The 18,492-nt window shown below is 36.2% G+C and overlaps 3 protein-coding genes and 1 non-coding gene across 4 annotated transcripts; all 4 read left to right on the top strand.

The window, feature by feature from the left end:
- The first annotated feature begins 1,935 nt into the window (after nucleotides 1-1,935).
- On the top strand, nucleotides 1,936-6,027 carry LOC111782146 (uncharacterized protein At5g64816). Its single transcript, XR_015414564.1, has 2 exons — nucleotides 1,936-2,224; nucleotides 5,514-6,027. It is a non-coding gene; the product is annotated as an uncharacterized protein At5g64816 (transcript).
- A 716-nt stretch (nucleotides 6,028-6,743) lies between these two features.
- Nucleotides 6,744-7,791, top strand: LOC111782145 (uncharacterized). Its single transcript, XM_023662947.2, has 2 exons — nucleotides 6,744-7,468; nucleotides 7,601-7,791. Exons 1-2 carry the CDS (start codon nucleotides 7,087-7,089, stop codon nucleotides 7,675-7,677), a joined length of 459 nt encoding a protein of 152 aa, XP_023518715.1. The 5' UTR covers nucleotides 6,744-7,086; the 3' UTR covers nucleotides 7,678-7,791.
- A 3,038-nt stretch (nucleotides 7,792-10,829) lies between these two features.
- On the top strand, nucleotides 10,830-12,313 carry LOC111782144 (heat shock factor protein HSF24). The gene is made up of 2 exons (XM_023662946.2): nucleotides 10,830-11,156; nucleotides 11,309-12,313. The coding sequence occupies exons 1-2, from the start codon at nucleotides 10,953-10,955 to the stop codon at nucleotides 11,996-11,998; spliced, it is 894 nt and encodes a 297-aa protein (XP_023518714.2). The 5' UTR covers nucleotides 10,830-10,952; the 3' UTR covers nucleotides 11,999-12,313.
- Nucleotides 12,314-16,520: 4,207 nt separating this feature from the next.
- Nucleotides 16,521-17,584, top strand: LOC111782142 (ethylene-responsive transcription factor ERF109). Its single transcript, XM_023662944.2, has one exon. The coding sequence runs from the start codon at nucleotides 16,585-16,587 to the stop codon at nucleotides 17,221-17,223; it is 639 nt and encodes a 212-aa protein (XP_023518712.2). The 5' UTR covers nucleotides 16,521-16,584; the 3' UTR covers nucleotides 17,224-17,584.
- Nucleotides 17,585-18,492: the final 908 nt, after the last annotated feature.

Here is an 18,492-nt window from a genome sequence, read left to right as displayed (position 1 = left end):
AGAGAGTTAGACAACAGTGGAAAATCCAAAATTGCTTACGTTTGGAGGCCCCCCCCCCCCCCCCCCACCCCACTCTCCCCCTTTTCATTTGCCCCCCAAAGTACTTGGATTTCCCCGTTTCCCTTCCCTCTACATCAACCAAAATGACTGTCTTTGCCCTTCTAATTTCAATCCCAAAATTGGTCTCTAAATCCAGAAGAAACTTACAATTTTGTGACTGCTCAATTAAATAGAATAAACCGATATGATATTTAAATAAAAGTTATTCTCATAATATGAAACTACGGTTAAAAAAATAATTGATAGTTACTACTTGTATCAATAAAATGCATATTAGATAGTTTTTAGGATTCAATAGTCATTCAAATAGTCTCATGTGTTGTTGTGAAGCAAAAAAAAAAAAAAAAAAATTATATATATTAGTCGTATAAATAGTCTAATCAATTTTGAGACAGAAGTCCCATAATATTTGAAGAGTTTTAGAAGCAGAAACTTTGTGTGTTAAACTATCATGATACAGTTATACATTATTTGAAAACATCTGGTTGTTGTTGGCTTACCAAATCAATAATTTAATCAATCATCACATATTAGTTCTTCTGGGGAGTATGGCCTTTTCACGCAGTGGTTGATATGTAGAGAGGTTAGTTTTAGTGAGGATGTTCAGAAAATTACTCCAACAACAACGGGAGATGAAGGATGAAAGGAAGAACATTCCATGCAGAAGAGAGTTTTCAAAATTCAAAGGGAAACTGACACCAAAAGTGCCAATTCAAAAAAGCCCAATGCTTTGGCTGTCAAAACTCGAAACACCACCCCCTCGCTGCACGTCCCATCTGCCTTGCCTTTTACTTTTCTTTGTTTTTCTTTTGCACTTACAAACGTACCTTACCCCAACTACAGAGCTACACATTTAAGTTTTGACCAAGCTACACTCCCATTACTGTTTACTCATGGAATTTCACGCAAAAACTTCATTCATTCCAACCAAAGTCATTGGAATAATAATGCATTTTTTTATCATATGATTGTTTGACTGAGTGCCTTCTGCCATTTGTTTTAAAAACTTGAATGGAATCCACGTATCCAAGCATTGTACAAGGATTTTCTTACTTGCAAATTGAGTTAAATCTTGAAACTATCTGGGGGAGAGAGAGCCAGAGAGAGAAAAGTTGGGATAAAAGCTCTCAAAAAGCTGATTCTTTGTTGGCCACTCAAGTCATGTATCTTGCAGAAATAATCTGAACCATATTTCAATTTAACCTACACAGAATCTTTTTTTTTTTTTTTTTCTTAAAGAAATTTGTTTTGAAATAGTTGTGAGAATCTAGTAGAAATTCAAACCACTGGAAATTGAATTAAAGCTTGTGTATTGGCACCATCATTTGACTTTGCTGCAGAAGCAATAATAATATATCATGTGTTGTAACAGATAAATAAACAGCATTTTTGTGCATTTTTGTAACAGATAATTCAACAATTTTGAGTCTAATTACATTGAATCAAAGAAAGGGCGTGCATGATAGAGGAGTGTAATATAGGGAATCGACACCTTATCAAACACGTGCATCAAATGAAATTACAATGTGTTCTTATCCATAGTTATTATTTGTGGGCCTAAAGAAGGTTTGTTTAATGAGAACGATGTCTTTGACTTTGTTGTAATGGCAGTTTGGGCACTCAAGTCTCTTCGTTCTTTATGTTTTTTAATTTGATGTTACAACGGATAATGCTGTTTTACTAGAACCCCACGAACGAACTAATGGATTTTGATTTCTATGTTTTATTTTGGGCAGATAATGTTAGTAGTTAAGTTAAATTAACAATAAATAAATATGAACCTAATTACAATGTTAAATCTTAAATAAGCTATCAATCACACATTAAGAAATATTACAATTTAAACATTGTGGAAGGAAAAATAAAAATTCAGAGAGGAAGTTGTCCAAAATCTGTGCCAGAAATTGGTAATCTCCTAACCCGAATCAAACCGGCCCAAAAGGCGGTTTTTAGGGTTTCTTCAATTTAGGATCGGACTGCCACTCTGAGCATCGTTCCCTCCCTCTGCCTCTCGCATTTCTTGTCTCACTCACACTAAGCCGCCGTTGCCCTCGACTACTCGGCTACCGTCGCCATCTACTCATTCCGCTCTTGCTCCTTATTTGAAATTTCCCTGTCTCCGTCGATTCTCAGCATTTTCTGGGTCTCTCTACTCGTTTATTTGGTATGTAATCATCTATTAATCCTCACTTACGTTTGTTTAAACTAATAATCTCTCATCTCGCATTTGTTGAACCTGTTATTTTCAACTGGGTTTGCTGTTGTTGCTATCATTTTGAGCTGATTATTGTTTGCTGCCTTGATTCATCTTCTTCACTTTCGTTTGATTTAAACTGGATTTGCCATTATGTCGTTTCCCATTTCTTTCTTCTTTTCCTTTAGAAGATTCATCTTTTTGTTGCTGTTACTTTGTTTCCTATTCCTTTCTTCAATTCGATTGTTGGATCGAATTCATCGAATTAAGAACAACCAGCGACAATTGCCTGATTTTTATTTGGGTTTAAATCAGAGAACGTCACTTTCCCCTAGACTCAAGCTTATATTGACACTAGCAACACAAATTAAAGAGACTATATACATAAAGAAGAGAAGAAAGTTGTTGTGCGTGGTAATGCCACAACCCTCAATGCTCTGATACCGCTAATACCACTTATTGTAGCGGAATGCCACAACTAAAATGTTTTGATACCCAATTGTTGTAGTGGAATGCCACAACTGAAAATGCTATGATACCCAATAGTTGTAGCGGAATGCCCCAACCACAAATGCTATGATACCCAATTGTTGTTGCGGAATGCCACAACCAAAATGCTCTGATGCCCAATTGTTGTAGCAAAAGAAGAAGCAATATCGATCGCACTCACACACCCACAAACAAAATTTAAACAAAGAGACACAAAGATTTATGTGCTTCGGAGAGAAGAAATTCTCCTACATCCACGGGTGGTAGCCAATCACTATAACCAAAGTGTTTACAAGTGTATCTCTCACACGTACGTCTCTCTTACAAAGTTCCTCCCAATTGCCTCTAGGAACATACAAAATAACAATGACTTAACATGACTCCACACCACAAAACAATGCTAGACAAGCCTCTATATAAGCATAGCAATACTAATTTGAGAACCAAATAAGTGAGAATATTAATAGAAAAGGTTACGACTAAATGAGAGTTAATAACCAAAATAAATAAGAATATTAATCAAAATGATTATAAACTAAATGAGATGTAATAATCAAAATAAATGAGAATTATGACCATTAATCTTCATGACAATTTACAACAATCTCTACCTTGTCAGAAGATTCCCAAGCAGATAACCGATCTCCATTATCGTGATTCCATTGAGATAGTATATGCTACCTCTTCTAGGCCCTCTAATTACCACCAAAGCTCCACTAGCTACTCTCAAATTCCCTTATTCCAAGGTGATACGAGAACCATTCCCATCCAAAACACCATGGGAAAGATTTAAGAAATCTTTGTTAGGACTATATACACAATCTTTGTTGGTTATTTTGGTTATTTATTTTGCACAACAAGTGGTATCAGAGCGCCAAGTTGTGGTATTTGGGGTATTGTGAAAAATTTAACCTCATCGACCACTAGACATGCTCACATTCACCATCAATTATCGAAGAAGGTTTCTCATCCCAAGCTTGTTTATTTGTTCTTGGAAATCATATTTCCAAGATTTGTGATAATTTCCATCCATTCGGATTTTGTTGGCTTTGGTTGCTCAATTTAATTTTGAGCTTGCACAACTTGGTATGAAAAAACTGTTTTCTTGTTTGGAGATTTTGAAGAAGAAATATATATAACACCGCCATTTGATTTTCAAGTAGTTGTGTAACAACCTTTGACATACAGATTAGAAATCTTTGTATGGGTTGTTGGTGATATTTGTTCTTGAAAATCATATTCTAAGATTTGTGATAATCTCCATCCATTTGGGTTTTGTTGTGTTGCTCAATTTAATTTTGAGCTTGCACAACTTAGTATGAAAAATTGTTTTTTGTATGGAGATTTGGAATTAGAAATATATATGACATAGCGGGTTGGTTAGTTGGACAACAACATTTGATAGGTAGATCGAAGAAATCTTTGTATGATGTGAGGGATGTCCCTAACTAAGATTTCTTAATTTAATTTCCCTTGGTGCTTTGGATGCGAATGGTTCTCATATCACTCTGGAAGAAGGAAATTTGAAAAAATTTGAAAGTAGTTCGTGGAGCTTCTACAATAATTAGAGGGACTAAAAGAGGTAGCATAGGCTACTCAATGGAAACACGATAGTGGGGATCGGTTATCTGCTTGAGAATTTTCTGACAAGGTGGAGATTATTGTAAATTGTCATGAGATGAATTGTCATGATTCTCATTTATTTTGGTTATAAATCTCATTTAGATTATAACCATTTTTATTAATATTCTTATTTATTTTGGTTATAAACTCTAATTCAGTTCATAACCATTTTGACTAATATTCTCATTTATTTGGTTCATGTATGAGAATTAGTATTGTTATGCCTTATATAAAGGTTTGTCTAGCATTGTTTTGAAGGGTGGAATCATGTGCAGTCATTATTATTTTGTATTTGCCTAGAGGCAATTGAGAGGAACTTTTTAAGAGAGACCTTGTAGCGTGAGAGATACACTGGTAAACACTTTGGTTATAGTGACTGACTATCACCCATGGATGTAGGAGAATTTCTTCTCTATGAACCACATAAATCTTTATGTTTTTTGGTTTAATTTCTGCTTGTGGGTGTGTGAGTGCGATCGATTTTGCTTCTGCATTTGGGCTACAACAATTGGGTATCAGAGCTCTTTGGTTGTGCTATTTGAACACTACAAGTGGTATCAGAGCTTTTGAAGGTTGTGGCATTACGGTGCACAACAAATGATATCATAGCATTTTGGTTGTGACATTCCACTATTATCGAAGCATTTTTTGTTCTGGCATTTTGCACAACAAGGGTAAGTTAATTGACCGTGACTTTTAGTACAATCCGAGTCGAGACTTTGATTCTCGAGTGAGTAAATGCTTTTTGTCCATCGAAATGATAATAAGATTGGGTTATATCTTTTGAGCCCCTCCCACCTTCTAATCCTTCATTACTATGTTTAGAATCTGTGAAGTTTTATATAAGAGCAGGAGTTTCTGTGATGCATGAGTGAAAATGGGCATAGATTTTGTTTGTTCTTTGTAGTTTAACCAGTCCTTGAGATTATTTGATACTTATGAAACTGCAGTGATATATTTTATCTGTGGCTTATAAATAGTTCATGAGAATTCATAATGGGTTACTCGGTGAAATTGAATATCAAGGAATCGACCTGCTATATTTTGCATCCCATTCTCAAGGACTAGAGAAGCACAACATCAGGGATATGTTCCTGTAGGTCAATAATATCGACTCTGTTCCCCTTTCAATTTTCTGTTCGTGCAGCACCAAGGGAGAAGAGAGCTGATGGTGGAAGTATGGTGGTCGCTCTTGGGGGCAGCTATTCCAGCAGTAGTTGCAGGGCAAGCATACATAATGAGAAGAAGGCATTCCGAGGAACAAAAAATAAAGACCGCCAGGGGAAGGGAGAAGAATCCAGATGACATTTTTGTCTGTGAGAGGGTGTGCACATCAAAGCGAATGTTGAAAAAGGTAGGCTCTTTCTCAAAGGACCCAATTCCCGACACTTGCGTGACTGTGTGTGGAGTATCCGAGCTTGATGCCTGCACGGATGCCTGTGCTCGCACTGTTTGTGTGAATCAACATCAAGTGCCAAACTGGAATGACATTTGTCTTAGGAAATGCCAGAGTGAATGTCTTAAGCTTTCGGCTTCACATTCATCTTAGTGAAATGATATGATGTGTAAATGCTGCAATTTTTCGATGCATACCGTGTATTGCATTTTTGGAACTTTTGATTTTCTGGAGATGATGTGAAATGTTTTTCTCAATTTATTTACTCAGGTTTTTCTTGTTAGATAATGTCCCGTGGAGTCGGATGAAATGTCTTCAAAATCGCATCAGTCTGCCAATAATACTTTTGGCCATAGAAAGGAATTATGTATCTATGGATGAGGAAGAACAGGTTGACCGATTTGAAATATGAATCGACTGAAATGGCCTGCTTTATTAAACTGCCGTCAATCAAGGCGGCTCAACAAATTTTTTGAATTCGATTGAAAGCAGCTTTTGCCACCCATTCAGATTTACTCACCAAAAAAGAAAAATCTTTTTTTTTTCTTCTTCTTTTTGAAGGTAACCCGTCTTCCTGATTGGCCTGATATTCAATTTCTTTTCCCATTGACCGCAACAAAACTTCTGCTATTAATTTAATTGTGTTAGAAAGTAATTATAAACTTGGCAGTGTGCGGAAGTTTCCCTATATTTTCCTACTGTTTGGTGGCCAACCTTACGCATCTTAATCGTACACATCGAACTAATATACCACATGAACTTTATTACTTCTCTAATACAAACACCCTGAAAACTAAAAAAATATAAACATGGAATTCAATCATAATATATGGTAAATTGTTAATTTTGACAAATTTGAAAAGTTGATGAAATGCTAAACTTTCCAAATTTAGATTTCAAATTTGTATTTGAAGGGGGTAATAAATAAACCCCACGCACCAAAACAAAAATGGTAAGCGTGTTAGCAGCAATAATTATTGCCAAATTCCTCTAATCGTTTTGCTGTTGATTCTGCAGAGATTTCGCAGGTGATTTGCGGTGAAGTTGATCAAAGTTCAAATTCACACACTCTTCGGCGGCAAACAAAGGGAATTCTAACATGACGAACCAAACTTGGGGAAAAAGATAGAAGCACGGCGACAGGTCAGCTTGACGAGGACCAGCCATATTAAAGTTGCAAGTCTTTCCCCTCTGGCCCACCGCCACTACCCCCCTAGCCGACCCTCCCTTTATTCCTTCTTTTATCCACTCTCTTAACAATTCCCTCATAATTACATCTATTATCCAACTCCGGCGAGGTCTCCGGACCCCCGGCGGTGCTTTCATGTCGGGATCTGCCGACCAACGTAAGCCGCCAATCGCTCGGCCTTTTCCACTCTACAAGCAGCTGTCATGGTCGCCTGACGCCGACCGTGAGGATGCCTGGCTCCGTCGCAAAACCCAGAGCAAGATGCGGCGGAGCAAGAGCGTGACCGACGACGACCTCGAAGAACTCAAAGCCTGCGTGGAGTTGGGTTTCGGATTCAACTCGCCAGAGGTGGACCCTCGACTTTGTGAAACTTTGCCGGCGTTGAGCTTTTACCAAGCTGTCAATAAGCACTACAATCACTCTCTCTCCAATTCGTCGGCGTCTCTCTGTTCTTCCCCTGGGTCCGGCTCTGTTTCTCCATCCGCCCAGAGCAGCCCCGCCGCCATAATCAGCCACGGTATGATACTCCCCCTTTTCTTTAACAACCTCTAATGAAATTGAATAGAGAAAATTATATGAATCTTATTGTTTTGATTTTGGTTTTTCTTGTTCTGATTGGATGCTTGGAAATTTGGAACTGGGTTTTCAGGGGAGAATCCGCAGACGGTGAAAGCAAGGCTGAAACAATGGGCGCAGGTTGTTGCTTGTTCAGTACGGCAGTATTAATTCTTCCTAATCAATTTCATCACCAAATTTGCATTATGTTTTTTATTTTTCCCGTCAAACTTCCGTTTTTGACTTGACTATAAATTCTAATCAATACATACACATTTAGATTGATCCTGAATTACCCAAGTTGTTCGTTTCTTGAATTGTATGTGTTCCGAAATTCTGTTGTGAAAGGCACTCCAATATCAGATTTATTAAATTGGAAGAATTGGGAGGAAGCTGATTGTATCTTCCACGCTTCCTTCTTCATATAATCTCTATCAATTTCCGAAATCATGTTTGATGAGATGTGTTTCTGATGTTTGTGTCTTCATATGATCTCTAGGAATTGAAGGCTAAGTCTAAAATTGTTTAGTTGATTTTTATGAATCAATATTTTTTTAGTATTACAGCCATACTCATGGTGGATTAGTTTTAGTGGGTTATGAAAAGAAATGATGTGGAAATGGAACATTCAACTTTTGGTCGTTAAGAAAACAAATAGATGCTTTATTCTTAAAGTAATGCTCGTGTTTGCATGTTATGGAAGCCAATGACTTTTTAATACCTTAAAATCACCCACCATTTGGTTTAAAAAATACACTCTCATTTTCAAATGATTTAATCTATGTAATCTCAATTATTTACAATTTTGTTCTTCAAATTTTAGTTTTGGGTCTCTTCCTTCTCTTAAAAACATTTTATATTCACTAATATCATTTATAAAATAAATTCAAATTTTAGACTTTTATTAGACATAAAATTCAAATTTATATCTAATAGATCCTTTTTTTTTTTTTTTTTACCAAAAAAAAAAAATATATATTTAGTCTAGAAACAGTTTGGTTCACATGTAAGTTGGGATTTTGTAGTGTTTGTATTTTGATTTTCATAAGCTGATTTTGATGTAATCATAAAAAATTAAATTAAATTAGATTAAGATATGTGGATGAGATTCATGGAAGCAGATGGCTTATAAGGTTGGAGAAGGGGTGGCAGACTATTAATTAATGGGGCCTTGATGGAAAGCCCAGTTAGATGGAAAGCCCAATTATAGGAAAGAATTGAATTATAAGGGAAGCCCAGTTAGATGGAAAGCCCAATTACAAGGACGAATTGAATTATATGGAAAGCCCAATTATAGGGAAGAATTGAATTATATCGAAAGCCCAATTATAGGGAAAAGTTGAATAATATGGAAAGCTCAATTACAGTGAAGAATTGAACTATAAGGTGTAATGCTTGTAATCGTCTTCAACTAAATCTTCTAACTTGTATTCAATTCATTCCATCTCTCTATTTAAATGGTTATATCATTGTCTAATATTTACTCCTTTAAATAATTAATTTTTAAAAGTAACTCTTAATTATTATCTCCAAATTTATGGTTTAATTGCACGTAGTATGTCGTACTACAAATAGTTGATAAAGAAATATACGTAACGTATGTAATGATTTTGTTTCCCAGAAAAATCAACGAAAGAGAGCGTTAGTTGCATGTGAAACCTACTACCTTACAAAGTTATGTATCTCGTAATTAAATGTACCGTACTGTACGAAATCACATATCCCGTAATCAAAACATACGTTACTAAGTTACGTCATTATAATCAACACCGTGACAACAACACTCCATCCATTTCCGAAAAAGGAAAGGAGGGTAATTCCAATTTCCGCTTACGTCATTGACATCTTTTTTGTCGTTCTTGAAAAGATTTGCTATCTTTAATTATGTAACGGCACTTCAAACTTAGATTCGCTCAATAATGGTAGATTCGGTTATTCGCCTAGATTCCAAACATTTTCTTCATTTATAACGGGAACGTGCGTTATGTCAATAAATTTGAACAAGCCAAATATGTTGGATAAAGATGTTTGAGTGAATTGATAATAAGAATTATGGATTAGTGTAAGCATGAATATAGTAGTATGATAAGAAGTATGGTGGCAATTATTTATTTAGTTATTAGGATGAGAGGGTAAGATAGGTTTGAATGGGGGTGTAATTTATTGATATTAAAGGGGTTAATTATCCATTTTAAGCAGAAGAAAATGACATTATAAAGATTTGAAGTCCCATAATTGAAAGGTTACATATTGTTAAGTTAATTAAAGTATAGTGTTATTATAGGGATGAATATCTAACTGTATTAGAGAGAGTAATTAAAGTATATTGTTATTATAGGGATGAATATGTGAGTTGATAAGAGTGAATAATCAGTAAATAATATAAAAAAGGGGGAGGGTTTCCATATTTTGTGTGAAGGAAATGACAAAGAGGAGGGGGATGGGAAATATGGGATTACAATTTAGGGTGACAGAAAGGCAACCAAATTATGTGGTTATACGGTTACGGAGCAGCCTGTTTGACAGATGTGAAGCCAAAAATAGGGAAAAACAGCGCCATATTTGAATGGGTTAAGGGGAAAAGGAGGAGGGGAAAAGGAGGGGAATAGGAGGGAAAACCTCCACACCCTCACCCCCTTCGGCATGCTTGTAAACTGTATGGACAACACAGATTAAACGTCTACTTACTTACTTACTTACTACGCACCATTTCCCATCCATCTACGCTACCTTTCTATACACTCTATTCTTTATCTCAACCGCTTTCCATTTCAAGCCTTCTTTCTCCTCCTTTTTTTTTAAGAACAAAACAACAAAATGAGGAGCCTTCCCATGCCTTTTTTCACCCCCACACGGATTAAGCAATGCAATAATACCCCTCTCAACCTTGTGATTTCCCCTAAACCCCTTTACACTCTTGTTCTATGCAAATTACGTGTTTGCCCCCCTCAACCCCATCTTCTCAACAAACCCCAGAAGGAGAAAAAAATAAATAAACAAACATGTAACGTTCGTCTGTTTTGAAGGCAAGGCCTCCTCATTCATTCCCTTTTGTTTTGCAAAAAAGAAATAGATAAATACAAATAAATATATAAAAGGCAACCCGTTCACATTTAAATTCCCGAGGGGGTGAAAAAACTCATAGCATAACACATAACACGCCTCCCCTCCAAAATGAAAATAAAAAAAAAATAATAATAATAAATAAAAAAAAGACAGAAAAGAAGGAAACGGATTAGAAGGTTCGAACAAGGTTCCAAGCTTGGGTTATTATTTGGGGAGGTGTAATTATTAAGCACTCAAAGCAAAAACCGGCTTTTTCTACCCTTCTTCTTCTTCTTCTTCTTCTTCTTCTTCTTCTTTATAAAGGAGTTGAGGTTCCAAGCTTGGGAATTCACCACCGCTCTTCTTTTCTTACAATCTAATCATCTAATACAGCTTCATCCATGGCACACATGTCCCACCCCGCTCCCTTCCTGGTGAAGGCCTACCAGCTCGTCGACGATCCTGCCACCGACGACATCGTTTCCTGGAATGAAACTGGATCATCTTTCATCGTATGGAAGACTTCCGAGTTCGCTTCAGATTTGCTGCCCAATTATTTCAAGCACAACAATTTCTCTAGCTTTGTCCGTCAGCTTAATACTTACGTAACCCCTCACTCTCTATTTCTCTATACACAAAACATTTCAATAACAATATACCTGGAGGAGTCCAGGGTTATAAATGTCTTTTCACGTGGATATTAATTAAAACACATTTTATACAATTTTTTTTTTTTTTTTTTTTTTTTTCTGATTAGGGTTTTCGGAAAATCGTGCCTGACAAATGGGAATTCACCAACAACAACTTCCGTCGCGGTCAGAACGAACTCCTCTCCAAAATCCGTCGCCGGAAGTCGTCGCACAGATGCCATCGATCCAAATCCAGCGAGGGAGGTAACTCTTCCCCGTCCTATTACTCCGGGGAGGAAATCGGATCCACTTCGAGTTCCTCACCGGATTCGAAGAATCCAGGTATTGTTGACCTGGAAACCATGGCGCAACTCGCGGATATGACCGATGAGAACAACAAATTAAGGAAGGAGAACGAGATGCTGAAGCTTGAATTAGCGACAGCGAAAGAGAAGTGCAACCACCTCGTGGCTTTTATGACTGACGATTTGAAGGTGGCGCAGGAACAGATCGACAACATCATCAAGAAACTGGAGAACACCAACACCAACACCAACACCAACAACAACAACAACAAGAAGAAGGTTGCAGATCTGAACGTGGACGGGGAGAAGATGGAGGAAGAGAACGCAGGTGATCTGAAACTGTTTGGTGTTTGGCTGAAAAGAGGGAAGAAAGAGAAGAATAATGATAAGAATAAGACCAAAAGAGAAGAGGAGGAGAAAGTGGAGGAGTGCGGCAATGAACCGGAGGCGAAACTGATGAAGACGGCTGAGATGGAGGAGGCATTGGCTACGACCAGCGATGCCGGCAACTGAGGAGGGAGGGCGTTTGGTACCAGTAATAATATTATAATAATAATAATAATAATAATAATAATAATAATAATAATAATAATATAATAACTACTACTTCTATGTAGTAGTTTGTAGACCTCAAAATGTAAGAAGGGTGGAGATGATGAAAGGTAAAGGGGTGTCCCATCTATTTTACCTTCAATATCTTTCTTATGTCTTTAAAAACCACATCTTTTATTATCGTACCTTCTCTTGTTTTGTTGTTCCTTTCATGGGATGTAATCCATCACCCCTTCTATTACTAATATCAAAAATATTTAGACTTCAAACTCCTCATATTCATCTTTTTAATTTCCTCAAAACCTCATCAAATGAACCCTTCTACTTTACGTGATTCAGATTCGAATCATCTCAGTTAAGTATGCTTGCAAAGTTTTTTCGAATCCGCTTTTTTTTTTTTTTTTTTTTTTTTTTATGATTGAAAGTAGCAAGTCACTTCACTACTAGTTAGTTGTTCATCGTGTCGTGGACCCATTGTTTATTGAGCAATTTCAATAACATTGTCAAAGTGAAAGATTAAGCAATGTTCTTGTTTCTCTATAATCGGCACATTGGATGCATTGACTGATGCTCTGTAATTGTCTCTTCCCTGTCTTCCAAGGAAGTCGTTAGAGCTTCAATTTTGTCTCGAGGACTGTATATGTTCTATGAGGGTCTTAGTCATCTTTAATAAGTATTGATTAATTTTTTTTTACAATTTAATCACTAAAATTAAATTATATAAAAGTGTCTTACATTTTTATAGTTTGTTATTTAAGTAAATAATTACTATATTAATCAACTTAGTGGAGTACATTTAATTACTATATTAATCAGCACTTAACTAAAAAAAAAAAAAAGGTTCTTTCACTTTGCCGGCAATGCTCCCAGCGCAGATTCACGGTGATTCACTCGCCGTTTAGACTCAACACTAAAGATAAACATCCTCAAGGTATTGCTGAGTTCGTGAAGGAAGAAAATGGTCACAAACATCGTGCGGATGAGGGAGATTTTGTTGAAAGTTCATGTTAGAGTGATGGATTTTCCTGACAACTTTGACCTTTCATATTTTCATCAAACCTTAACCAAACGCTGCGGTTTTGGTCCCATTAGATTCTAGTGGAAGAGATCTACAAGATTTGTGAATGGAGAAATCTCAATCAGTGCCTACAACATGAGATATGAGTGGCGGAAGAACCGAGCACAGGGAAAAATGTGTAGGTAAGTTCTGCAAAAAAAAAAAAAAAAAAAAAAAAACAAACAAACTCAGAAATTCAAACGCTAATAACTTACTCGTTTTTTCATGAAAAATCGCGATCATGGTGTCTATGGGTTCATCTTGACGAGTACTACAACTTTGTTCAAGAAAGAAAATTCATTTGAGTCTTAGAATGAGAGCTACGAGAGGCGAAAATAAGCAAGGAGAGAAGGGATTTTCTGGAAAAAAGTCAGAAGTGACGTCATTAGATCAGGTCATCAGTGACAGGATGATGATGTCAGCTGAACGTAAGTATAAGCCTTTTGACCTTTTAAAGCTTTCCTGAGTCCTTAGCCTTCATCAATTTTATTCTCTAATTAATGTATAGCATATTTGTGGAGTTTGGTGAAATTTCTAATTTTTTAAAGACCTAAACGTGAGCAAAATGTATAGTATAAATAAAAAATATTAAATGTTACCGTACATGTTTCTTAATAAATAATCTATGGAACTCTAATTTAAATGGTACTAAAAACATGCTTTTAGTATTATCAATAGTATGTTATAGAAAAAATTACCCAGATTAAGAGTAGGCTAAATGTTACAATTTATTTTATTATTATTTTTTTTTTAGAAATACATGAGTTGAACTCGGATTCAAGTGAAACTTAAACCATGACTCTTGATCCATGTTTAAATTATTATGTTATGTCTCTATTGTATATGTTTGTGATTTTAGTTGTCATACAGGGGATGATTAGGGGTCTGTCACCTACCACTTAATCGTCAACCTAACTCGATTGAGAGTTTGTCGAGTCTTAAAATGCATGAATTCTATGAGATTGATACTGAGGTTGCACTTCGAGGACCTATGATGCAGGTCTTGAATTATGATAATAATGAAAGAGACTAGCATAACGACATCTTGAATTAGATTTCCCTAAGTTGAGCTTAGGTTGAACAAACTAACCTAACCTAAGGTGTAGGCTAGAAATAACCAACTCTTAGGAGTGAACTCCTAGGATAGAACAAGACATGGAATGAAATTCATTTTATAAGACTTAAAAGAACAAACTCTAAACTATCAACCGTCTTATTACTTCAATTTTCTTTTAGGTCGATGCGGTGGCACACGTGGGTTGTCAACCATAAGGGTCCAATTACACTTGGGCCTTGGGCCTAGATTTCCTTTTGTATTTGTCCTTTTTATTTATTTCTCTGTCAATGAGTTAGGGTCCATGGCCCAAGTCCGTGAAAAAGTGGATCGTTAGGCTACCAAATCAAGTTTTAAACAATTTAATTAAGTAATTAGAATATATGTTAATTATTTAGTCATTAAGTAATTAGTAATATTGATAAAATTATCTGGGATGGTAAATTAATATTATTCTTTAAAAGTTGAAAATAGAAAAATAGTTTTTATTGTTGAAGGGTTGTATTCTTTCGTTCCCCCGTTTATCCTGCAATAATCATAAAACAATTTGGAAAAAAAATGTTTTTGGAAACGTTTATAAGACAAAATGTTTGGTAATTTTATTTTAATGTTTGGTAGTGGGCATGGCTGCGCTTTGGCACGTGGTTATATATTTTTTGTCTTTTTGCACAAAGTAATGATGGATGGATGTTTAGCCGACGATCGTCCCGGGTCACTCTCAACCACACGATAAAAACATGTCATAATGCGAGGAAGGAAGTCCTCTTCAAAATTAAATCATTTTTTTTATAAAAAAAAAAAAAAAAAACATTTTAAAAGCCCCGACGAATTAATTAAGGCCCGAAGAATTAAGAAACATAAAAGACATTTAATAATAAATGTTGTTGATGTATAAAATTCTAACACTGTTTATACACCAACAAAAACTATTTAATAATGGATTTTGGTTTTATTTCAAATGAATTATCCTAAGTTGATGTCTCTGTTCTTTTTTCTTCTGACTGTGGGGTTTGTGTTATTTGGTTGATGCATAAAAGAAATAAAAAACTCAGATTAAACATTTTGAAAAATAGTAAAAAGAGATGTGAACAAAATTGAATTCGTAAAGTTTTGAATTTTGACGCAGAAAGGGACATGCAGATTTTGAAAGGACATTGGTGTGGACATCTACAGTGCCGTCTTTTTTTGTTTGAATTCTTTTCAAGTCGTCAACCGTTCTCTCAGCAGTGACGCAATACTATCCTAAATTACTATTATTATTGTTGCTATAATCTCATCAATGACGCATTAATATCCTTTTTTTTTTTTTTAATTTTTTGAACCCAAAAATTGTATGAAAAAAAAAAAAAAAGAGCACAAAATAGATTTAAATTTAAAGTATAAAAACTAAAATAGTTCGAGAGAAAAAAAGGATGATTGCAGAAGTAATTGCTAACATGAGTTTTTTGAAAAGAGAAATTAATTTTAGGTATTTTAGCTTAGGTGGAATATTTCTGTCTCTGGCTATTTGAAGAGAGTTGGGTTTGTGTTATAAATAGAAAAAGGAAAAAAGTTAGGGTTGGAGAGTGTGGGACAGCCGCCTTGTCATTCCTCCATGACAACCTAATTCCCACCTATGCACACGGTACACAGTACACAAAATGTCCTCTCAATCAAATCTTTCCATTTTTTTATTTTAATACACAGGGATAGAATTTGTAGTGAGTAACGATCAACTGGACTTGGGTTTTGTATTTTAAAAAATAAAACTATGTTCACTTCAATTTAAAATGGAAATATGTTCTTCTTTTCTACAATTTTTGCTCATCATTATTTATTTATTTATATTATTGCAATAGGAATTATAATTTCCATCTTTTTTTATAAAAATGAGGCTACACAAAATATTCGTCTTTCTTACCTTGAAATTTTTCAATAAGGTAATATGATAAACCGAAAATTACTCAATTTACCAACAATGAATTAAAATTACTATTTGGGGAAAAAAACCAAAAAAATTGACGGGAGGGCAAAGTAGTAATTGAACGAGAAGAGAGGAGAAAGCAGTATGAAGTTACACGTGTACCATAAAGTAGAAAAGAGAGAGGACATGGAGGCGCCACGACAGCAGAAATAAATTGCGTTCCGGCTCGAGAATTGTAAAGGTGGTGAGACTTCTTTGGTTGGAGCTGCCAACGTCACACATCAACGAAGCTGGTCTACGTGTCCTCTCCGCAGTTTGGGCAAACTTGGAATCCCACTCTGTAATCCAAATTCCGTCTTGAATTTACCCCACGTGCCGACCTCCACTCCTTCTGTCGTATAAACCGTGTGTAACTGCCACGTAGACTCTCCACCAAAATCTTTATACATACAAATTCCTTCGCCTCCCTTCACCCTCACTCACTCACCATTTTCCACTTCCAACTACAGCTCTCACACTTTCCAAGAAAACGGATGTCTGGTTCTTCCGGAGATTTGGATTCTGCGCCGTTTCATTCGACGTGTAAATTAGCAGTTGAAGAGGAGCATTCGATCATGGTTTCGGCACTGACACACGTGGTCAGCGACGGCAGAATTGGGCTAACCCACACCCAGTACCAGCTTCTAGCAGCTTTTGACGACGCTCAGCTTCCAGCTATTGAACTCTGGTTTCCCAGTGGCGACACGTGCGAGGTGTGCCGGATTGTTGGCTGCTTGGGATGCAACTATTTCCAAGACGGAAATTACAATCATAATCATAATCATAATCAAAATCAAATTCAAATTCAAAATGTTGTGCCGGTAGAAGAAGATGAGGAGAAAGATCAAGACGAGGAGAAGAAAATAGTTGTGGGCAATAAGAAGAGAAGGATGAAGAGGACATTCAGGGGAGTGAGGCAGAGGCCTTGGGGGAAATGGGCAGCCGAGATTCGTGACCCAAGACGGGCCACCAGAGTGTGGCTTGGCACTTTCGACACCGCAGAGCAAGCGGCGAGGGCTTATGACAGAGCTGCCATTGAGTTCCGTGGAGATAAGGCCAAGCTCAACTTTCCTGCTTCAGATTACCAAACCACAGAGCAGGAACAGAAACCCAAATTGGAAATCCAGGAATGACGGCCCTTCTTTAAACTTCCGTATATGGTATAGAAGCTTCTATGACGATATGGAAGCTTCTTAATTAATTAATTAAATTAATTTAAGTTTTTTATTTTATTTTAGAAAAAAAATAGAGGTACAGCTCCACAGGGAGGGTTCGATCCGAAATGTGGCAGCCTTGTTCTGCGTTTTTATATATGATACAAGGCATCTCATCTCTATGTTAGTTAACTAAAATCAAGGAAGATGCAGAGGATGGGAGCATTTGGGGCTCTAAGTTAAAGAACATGTGTATGGATGAGCTCAGCTACGTCACTATCAGTCTTGCAGTTGAACTGCCAATCTATAAAAGGAATAAAATTAATATATGTTCTTTTCCCTCCAACAAGTCAACGAACTGCGGCAGGTTTTAATAGAATTCAAGGCCAAAAAAAAAAAAAAAAAAAAAAAAAAAAAAGATATTATATAGTCCAGGCTGGATTTAGTTGTGGACCGCGGTGAACCATCCACCTTTACGAGATCTTTTGTTGTAGATTTCAGGTGTGGGTCAACTGTGGCACTGGACTTGGTTCTTTTTCATTGTGGATTAAGTTTTAAAAGACACGAGTCAAAAGCGAAAATTACGCGAAGTCCATGTCGTATCATTTTACGAAATCTAATTGGGCAAAGATTTTTCATATAAAACGACTAGAGAATTGGTTATGTCCACTACATAAGTATCAAACATTTGAACTTGAACAAACCACAATCAAATTATCCCTTTTAGTCTGGAATGACATCCAATTCAAACTGCAGTAGCAACTTTGATAAAGAAAAGGGGCTCCCCTCACTGAACCTTCTCAAGCTCAGGCTCGCTAGGTAAGAAAAAGTAGGAACCATGGGAGACAAATTTCTGAATAGGAGTGTCAATCTTCTTATTCTTAGATTTGGATAAAGATATAAGCCATCGGCAGCAGGGGTGAACCAGGGGCAAGATGCTGGGTTGTAGGTAAAGTTAAATTGAGCTACGTGTTTCCCTGCATAATAATATTAACTGCCAAAGTTGCTTGACAATGCTTGGCCATCTTATATTAGTATAGAAACTCTCAATCAAATCAGATAGATCATTCTTCAATGCTTACAAATATGAACAATAACTATTCATCTCTTTAGGATCGTCACTCTTTCAAACTTGCACTAAAGCTATATTAACGCCTCAATAGATATAAAAGTTGATTCCCCAAAGTCGATGCTTTGTCACCGGTAAGTTTACTAATAAGATCCTCTTACACATTTAAAATATTGACA

Source organism: Cucurbita pepo, chromosome 19, assembly GCF_057944985.1.
Source record: "Cucurbita pepo subsp. pepo isolate OVF chromosome 19, ASM5794498v1, whole genome shotgun sequence".
Classification (NCBI taxonomy): Eukaryota; Viridiplantae; Streptophyta; class Magnoliopsida; order Cucurbitales; family Cucurbitaceae; genus Cucurbita; species Cucurbita pepo.
The sequence above is the reverse complement of the archived record's forward strand: the minus strand, read 5'-3'. Positions and strand labels throughout refer to the sequence as shown.

What these genes read in the sequence shown, in the direction of transcription:
- LOC111782145 (XM_023662947.2), top strand. Translation starts at nt 7,087, where the DNA reads ATGTCGGGATCTGCCGACCAACGTAAGCCGCCAATCGCTCGGCCTTTT. An exon ending in CGCCGCCATAATCAGCCACG is followed by an intron (nt 7,469 to 7,600) that starts GTATGATACTCC and finishes CTGGGTTTTCAG; the next exon opens with GGGAGAATCCGCAGACGGTG.
- LOC111782144 (XM_023662946.2), top strand. Translation starts at nt 10,953, where the DNA reads ATGGCACACATGTCCCACCCCGCTCCCTTCCTGGTGAAGGCCTACCAG. An exon ending in TCCGTCAGCTTAATACTTAC is followed by an intron (nt 11,157 to 11,308) that starts GTAACCCCTCAC and finishes TTTTCTGATTAG; the next exon opens with GGTTTTCGGAAAATCGTGCC.
- LOC111782142 (XM_023662944.2), top strand. Translation starts at nt 16,585, where the DNA reads ATGTCTGGTTCTTCCGGAGATTTGGATTCTGCGCCGTTTCATTCGACG.